Below are 8,041 nucleotides of genomic sequence, written 5' to 3' on the forward strand. Positions count from 1 at the left end.
TTTCTCCGTTTGCAACTGTCTACCAGTGGAGTATTCATTTTAACAATATTTGGGGGAGAAAAGCAACCAGGAAGGTTCAAGGGAGACAGACATTTGGATGATTGTCACAGAATTAAATTGGCTACAAGTTCATTCCTCCTCATCTGTCCAAACTACAAGGAGATTAATTTGCATAATAACATGTTCTGCAGAGCCATAAACAGTTCTGGCTAGTTTGTTAATATGATGCATTGACGTTGCTAGGTAGCGCGTATTTTATCTTGGTTGAAAGCATGTTCACTTTGTTCTCCTTAAATGGCACCTGAACTCATACAATTGGAGGAAGTGCTTACACATGTGATAGAAATGCAACTTGAATGTTTGAGGTATGCATGGCACAAAGCTTTCCCGAGCAGTCAGCTGGGTTTTGCTGGGTGAAAGGAATCCAGGGGGAAAATAACCACCCCATGAGTGTTTCCTGAGCTGCACATATCAAAACCACCACTTACCTCTTATTTTGGGGCTGTTGCCAAGCGACCAGACCTGATGATCTCCATGAGTACTCGGAGGCCAAGGGAAGCTCACTGGGGGCCCTTAGATACCTTGTGCTCCAGCTGCATTCTTGCAGAAGGCCTTTTGCAAATCTGTCTCCTGCTGTGCCCATCCGAAAGCCCTCTGAATCCTCCTTGGTGGAGAACCACCGGTTGCACAGCTGTGTAACGACATGGCTAACCCACTAGGTTTTGTCTTTTGTGCCTCGGTTGGGGTGGAACCCATATGTAGACTGCCAGTAGTGGCTCCCTAAACCTGCCATTGCGTGTTCTGTCTGTGGTGGGAAAAGAACTGGATGCTTATCTTTCCCTGATGAACCTCTTCCCTGTGATGAGGGATGCACCATCAAGTGACAGTGATTTTCCTAGCAGCCTCACCTGTATTGATAGTTTGGGTAATGTTGTTTGTCCTCTTGGCAGGAGGATGCTCTTTCTGGTAACAGAGGAGACACTTCCCTTTGGACTTTTGAATGTTTGGTTGTCTGTGTCCGTTTTTGTCTCTGGCACACTGGGAATAAGGCCTTTATTTTGCATTCAGAAGAACAAGTAGAGCCTCTTGAATGCTGGAAAACCAGCAAGGTTTAAGGACATGACTTCAGAAGGGGAGAAGTGGCTGAGTGCAGAAACATTCTAATCCAGTGGCTACAGGCTCAGGCTCTTAGAGATGGGGCGATTCCTGTGCAATTTGTGAATGTTTCTGTCTTCATCTTGTTACCTGGAGTACTTCACAAAGTTGTGTTTTCTCCTTTTCTAGGGACGACTTCATTGGCAGAAGAAAAACATTGAAGGCAAACAGTATCTCAGCAATCTAGGAATGAGGAACACTTCTCATATGCTTCCCAGCATGGCAACTTTTGTAGCCAACAAGCCTGACCTCCAAGTCACCATCAAAGACGAAAGCTGCCCACTGCCTTACAACAGCTCCTGGCCCCCTTTCCCAGACATCCCTCTGCCACAAGTAGTGTCCACAGCCTCCACAAGCAGCAGCCAGCCAGACCGTGAAACACGGGCCAGCGTCATCAAGAAAACGTCAGATATTGCCCAGTCGAGAGTCAAGAGCTGCTAAGCCTTTGACAGTGTGGTTTTTTAGCTTTGTTTTGTTTGGTTTTGTATTTTACGTTTCTCTAAGAGAGGTTCATCCCTTGACGCACACAAGACAAACCTAAGGTAAAGCCTTGGCAATATAAAACATTGCTGTGTCCGACTCCAGTGCCGGAGTGTTTTTAACTCAGGACTCCAGCCATCAGTATGTACACCTGAACCCAGACAGATTTCCAAGGTTGCTACACAGAAAAACAACCCAAGAACTTTGGCCCACTAACAGGTTCCAGTGTTTCATAAGAGGACCAACCAACCACAAGGGAAGTGGTGCTGCTGCGCTTCTTGCTGTCAAGGCTGTGATGGAACTGAAAGCCTCAGAATGGAAGAGAAAATGTGAACTAGCTGGAATATTTTTAAATAAAGAAAAATCTATTGTGAATATTGTACATAGTGCAGTACTAGCAACGTTGCAGTCTGCTTCTGCACCTTATTAAGAAAGCACTTACAAAAGGCCTTTTATTACCTTGCTCTACTTAATGGCACATTGAAGGTCCCTCCCCACCTGTATTCTTTTCCAAGCTATTCTTGCTAAAGTGTCTTTAAAGAATAGAGGAAAGGAAGTTAAAACTTTCCATGTGGATTTCATATGTTCTGAGAATGCTTTTCTCATGTTTGTTTCTAATCTGCTATGCTTGAATGCCGTGTGGTACAATAGGAAAAAAAAAAGAAACCTATTACAGAGATATTATGCAAATTCCCAGATTTAAAAAAAAGAAGAAAAATACTCTAATTCTAACCAGAGCAAGCTTTTTTATTTTTTATACAGGGGAATATTTTATTCAAAGTAAAATTCTAAAGTGAATATAATTTTTTTTAATCTTTTCTACAGCAAATTTATAATTTTAAGATTCAGTCCTTGGTTATCAGCAGTTATTACATTCTTGTGGCACATTTTTTTTTAATTTTGTAAAGGTGAAATAGCTTTTATGAGCTCATGTAGCAATCAGATTATCCTGTGGATTGATAATAAATATGGTATATAGTTAAATTTTTAATAATCCTAGTTTGTCTCTCATTTTTAATCTTTCCAAAGCCCCAGATGGCGTGGGTTTGATAGGTAAATGTGACATCTCAGAGTGAACAATTAGTGTAAGCCACCTTTACAATTTCTGGAGCACCCATCCAAGAGGATGGGAAGTACTGTGCTTGAAGCAGCTTGAGGTGGAAAGAGGAACTAGAATTTAAAGGTGACCTACTTGTTTGGCCTCAGATGTAGGAGGTTGGGAGTTGGGGCACCTCTTTAGCTGTTACTCCGTGATTGGGCTTTGAGCAAGTCACCTCATGGAAGGGATCTTGTGAAAGTTCATCTCCCACCCAGCAAAGTTTCATTTGTACTTCCCTCATTCCTCATAGATTTCCATGTGGCTTCCTTGTTCAGAAAAATCTCTTTTTGCAGTTTCAAGCAATAGCTCCTTATTAGTGGAATGAATCAGAAGTCAAATAAGCATTGCCCAAGGCTTTCAACATTACTACTTCATGGCAAGTTCTGATACCTGGGGAGTTGTAGAGTATCTAACAATGGCTTGTGGGGTTGCATGATGGTGGTGGACAGGCTGTGCCATACACTTTGTGAAGTGCTATGCACTTTAAGCTGTCACTGGCTCAGGCAAAAGTTGAGAGCACTCACCCTCTTGCAGTTTTTTAAGCTGTTGTAAGTGACACAAGTTGATTCAGGTATGTAAAATACGTGGACACAGAGTGCCCTTCAGCTGTGATTACCATTCTTAATGCCAACCCAGCAGAGAGGTGAGCTGAGGGTGGTGTATATTGGGCTGATGAGCAGTGAGATGCACAAAAATGGCTGTATCACAGGGAGATGTGCTAGCTGGCTGTTGCAAAAGGAAAGTAAACAGTAGGATTTTGCTGTGTTCTTCATCTGATGCTGCAGTTCCAAATTTCATCACAAGTCCATGTGAAACTTGCAATTTTGTCTTGCCAGGCCACTGCCCAGTGGCCTGGGAAGGCAAGCTTTTAGGAGAAAGAGAAATGCCCAAACAGTGTTTGGAGTGGGGCTGAAAAATCGTAATGGTTAAAATTGTTGTATGTAAACTTTGTAGTCTCTGTCCCTTCATTTGGTTGTGCATTCACCTTTTCAGTGTCTCTCTGGGTCCAGAGGCCATAAGGTTTGGTCTGCCTCAAGGAGGTAGTGTCTGCTACACATGTGTTTGGAGGGGTTACAATGAGTCTCTGGCATCCTTAATCCTTTTCCAGCAGGGTTATGACATTCGTGGCAGGTTTCTGTTTCTTGGTTTTGAAACTCACTTGGGATTATTTATATATTTTCTTAACATTGTCTTCTTTGGTTTTTGTAAATTTTTCCAGCTAAAGTTTGGAAGTTGCTCTGTAGCATCACCTAGACACTTTTAAGATGGTGGGCTCTTGTTAGGGAGGGACCTCACAGGATCACAGACAAGCTGGGACTAGAAGGGTCCCCTGGGACACTTTGGGTCCAACTTTCTGTCAAAAGCATGATCTTAGAGTAAGTTGTCCAGGGCCCTGTCAAACCAAGTCTTGAATATTTCCAAGGAAATTCTTTTCTAGCCTTCATGAATCCCTTTCTTCCAGCCTTTCTTTTCATGGCAAATTCCCTGCCCTGCAACTAAGAGCTGCATGTGGAGAGTGACTGGAAAATGGCTGTGCAGGGAAACCCAGGGTGAGAAGAGTTGTCATCTGAGAATTTTTGTTGTGGGGAAGGAAGAGTTGGGTTAGGTAGAAGAGAAAGCCCAAAGCTGCATTTGTGCTGGGGCTGGGAGGGGACTGCCAAACCCAGTGGAGGGCTCTTGGGAAGGCTTGTTTTTTGAAAAGAAGGACTGCAGTGCTGTGGCTGAGGCTGAGCCTAGGGCAAGGACTGGGGCTGAAGAAAAGAGAAAGCTTAGTCATGTGGAGCTGGAAAGCATCATACAATGTAAACGAAGTGCTGGCACTCATCTCATCCTCTGAGGATTATTTAGTCTGTAGACAGAGAGAGGCTCTTGCCTCTGGCTCAGCCTGGGTTTAACGTTAGGGGTTTAGGCTGAGGGAAAGCCTAGAGGTAGGATTGTGTGGGGACTATAAAACATCTTCTGAAGTAAACAGAGCTGACTCCAGGCTTCAACTTTTCTCAAAGCAAGGGTGCATTTTACCTCCACGATGGCCTTCTCTCATGGTTCAGATTTGAGATGTTAAATGTGGGCATGTCTTTGGAGGCCTTCAGGCAAGCGACTGTGTCTCATGCATTACATACTGCAGGAGGCAGAGGGCTTCTGTCTGTAACAGCAGTTTGAGCTTCCTGCCCCTCACTGTGGCACTGAGGAAGCATCCCAGAGGCCTTGTGCCATCCTGCAAAGCCCCTGTTATTGTCTGACCTTGCACAAGTGCTCCCTGACCTCAGTCCTGTATGTCCAAGTAAGAGAGGGAACACATTTGCCTTTTATGGTGAAACACTTATACTTTTTCAGTTCCAAAGGCTCACTCAGGAGCCTGACCCCCAACAGGGCTGCTGAAGAGGAGTGTTGGGACTGAGCTGCCTTTTCTGTATGTCCTGCCTGACTTGCCTTCAGCAAGCGCAGCTGGTCACTAGGGTGAGAAAATTGTTGCCCAAGGGCTGCCTGAGTGTTGCTAGGCATATAAATACTTGTTTGCAAAGTAAGCTGCCCCTTGCCAGGAGAAGAATTTGCTACTCTTAGCATCATCCATCTGAAACTTTGGAGTACTCAGCAGGGAAAGGCAGGCACCTCCAGCTTAACCTGTGAGTTAACCTTTATGTAGCTGAAGCAAGTTACATGGCCACATCTCACCTCTGGTCATTCCATGCAAGAGTCGACACTGTCATGCAGATGGCCAGGCAACTTGGCTCACTCTTCCTTTGATCCTTCCAGGACAGTCACTGAGCTACAAAACTACCAACCCCCACCCTGCTCCGGTGGCTGTGCAGTGGGAGACACACACGCACACATACCTCTAGCAACAGTGTGCACGCTCAGTAAATTCCCCTCTTCCTAGGGCTTCTGTGTTTGAAGCTCTTACAAGAGATATCCAAGCATGGGAGTTACAGTATGTATCCATAACACTGGTCCATCGAAGAGAGTATTCACCTTGCAAAGGCAGTGATGCCTCTGCAACCTTGCTCAGAGCAAATGCAGTTGGCCAACCTTGGGGTGATGTAATGCAATGGGGGATTTCTTCGGGCTGCGATATCAGACATTTTTTCTGAAATGCAATGTTCAGTTGCATTTCTTACCTGTGCTTGCAAAACGGTGCAAAGTCATAAGGAAACATTCGGCCTTTAATAGCATAGCTGCAAATTTGGTTCTGAAACCAGGTGCCTCTCCGTTAGCACTACAAGCAATATCAAGTTAATCTTGTGCAAGTCTGTGATGTGGTCAGCAGATAAGCCTGCAGGAATCTCCCTGATAGGAGGCTGGAAGGGAGGTAAGGGTCATGCTCTCCCTGTGCAGCACCCACATGGTGGGTGACCAAGGCACTGCCCATGCTCTGGAGCTCAAGCTCCCTTTGGGGAGCTCAGCTAACAAGGAGCTGTGATATCAAGGTCTCTGGTATCTGATCCTCTCAAAAGGGCTGTTCAACGGGCTCAGGTAGGAGGAAAGTCATCACTGGAGTAGTAGAACTGGAGAAGACAGATTTGCTTGGGATCTGGGCTGTGTTCAGAGTTGTTTTCTGGGGTGGGGGATATTGCTGAAGCTCCCCTGTTGGTTAGGACACTCACACAGCCTCCCTCTCTCTCACCACCTAGTCTCCTTATGAACTTTCTAGTGAAGGATTAACAGCCTCTTCCTTAGCAAGGCTGTAGTGAGAGCTTTCCTCTCATGAGGGAAACATGAAAAAATTAGGTGATGTTTCCAAGCATAAATTCATCCAGGTGTGTTTATGAGTCACATAATGTTACAACCCAGGTTCCTGCTGGTGTCTGCATCTACCACTCCTGACATCCTCCTGGAGCCTGGCAATATCCTCACACACAAAGATATTCAAATCCCATTCAAAATGACACTGGTTGAGTCATCTCAAAATTCCCCAAGACCAGGCCCTTGGTTTTTTTTTCCCCAGCAGTTAGTGATGGCCTTGGTTCCTGTTTGCATGCAACCACCTGGCTGCTTCGCTCCCTCCCTTGCCTGATGCATTAGTATCCAGGCAGGTGGTGAAGCATGGTTTACATCTTGCTGCACTTGCACCTTTATTAGAAGTTCCTGGGAGGCAGTAGTTGTACGTAACCTGCATGTTTCTTTGCCACAGGACTGCAAAATACATTCACTCTGCACTGGATTAAATGGGAGACAGATGTGTCTGTAGTTAGTGTGAAAACTGTCCGTGCTAGTCCATGCTTTGGTTCTTCTTGAGCTCTGTGGAGTCACCAGGTTTGCTGCAGGGTTTCTGCCTGGGCCAGCAGAAACCAGTTGGGCCTTTACATCGTTCCCCTCTCACCCAAGACGTGTCTCTTTCTCTTTTATTTCTCTCCCACGCTGCTTACAGCTGGGGCTTCCCCCAAGCTGGTAGAACAGGCACCACCACATTCCCTTTGCTCCAGCCTCTCCCTCCCTGTCACTAGTGTGGGTCAGACACCTGGCAGGGGAGCCAGGAGGTGTCCATGGCATGGAGCTGTGTAATGGTGGCCTTGGAAAGGTGTGCACAAGGGCCAGGGGCCAGGACCCCTGTCTCCCATCCTTAGATACCTGGGGGGAAACACTCCCTACCCCTGTGCCCCTTATGGCATCATCCCAGCTGATAGTGCAGGTGGCAGGCCAGGTTAGCTTCATCCCTGCTGCCTTACATCAGCTACTTTTGCAGTGTCTGTTATTTACTTTTGCTGATTGGATTTATTAGAGCCGGCCAGTGGTGCAGATTGCCGGCATGCTTGCGAGTGTTTCTCAGGCAGGAGAGGCTGCACTGTCTCCCTGCTGATGCAACAGCAGAAGAAATAGCCCAATGACCTTTTCAGCGAGTGCTTGGAGGGGGGTTTCCACCTCTGCAGTAACAACAGCAGGTGCACGATGTTTCTGTCAACAATAATGAAAATAGTAGTAGGGAGGAAGGAAACCATGGGGACCATAGACGGTGCTTTGCCCAGGACCCCAGGCTTTCTGAGGAAGAAAAGGCAGTTGCAGTAATGCTTGGGATGCACAAAATCCAGCTACAGGACGTTACAGCTCCTCAAATGAGCTTTCTCTGTGTGTGGTGGCTTTAAATAAATCAGCAAAGGCATAAGAAGCCCTGTGCAAGTTCAGTGTGCTACTTTTTGATGAGTAGCTGATGATAGATTGCTCCTTTGGGCTAGTTCTGCTCTCAGTTTCATGCCCGTGGACTACATAATTCAGCAGCAGCTAAGGCGTGTGCTACCAAGCTTCCCACTGCTGTGACTCCAAGCACTGCCCAGCCTCCTTGGTGAATTTGTGTTCAGAGCTAATTTTGGACTG

General features: G+C 46.0%; 1 protein-coding gene across 4 annotated transcripts in view; it reads left to right on the plus strand.

Moving 5' to 3' along the window:
• The window catches only part of IRF2 (interferon regulatory factor 2), a 41,113-nt gene extending 38,484 nt beyond the window's left edge, over positions 1–2,629 (plus strand). For all 4 annotated transcript variants that reach the window (XM_027635835.1, XM_027635838.1, XM_027635839.1 and 1 more), the window contains one exon: positions 1,285–2,629. In XM_027635835.1, coding sequence (XP_027491636.1) covers positions 1,285–1,596 — 312 coding nt within the window. In that variant the 3' untranslated portion in view covers positions 1,597–2,629. The remainder of the gene's footprint in view (positions 1–1,284) is intronic.
• Positions 2,630–8,041: the final 5,412 nt, after the last annotated feature.

This window comes from Corapipo altera, unplaced genomic scaffold, assembly GCF_003945725.1.
Source record: "Corapipo altera isolate COAL_440 unplaced genomic scaffold, ASM394572v1 22b, whole genome shotgun sequence".
Classification (NCBI taxonomy): domain Eukaryota; kingdom Metazoa; phylum Chordata; class Aves; order Passeriformes; family Pipridae; genus Corapipo; species Corapipo altera.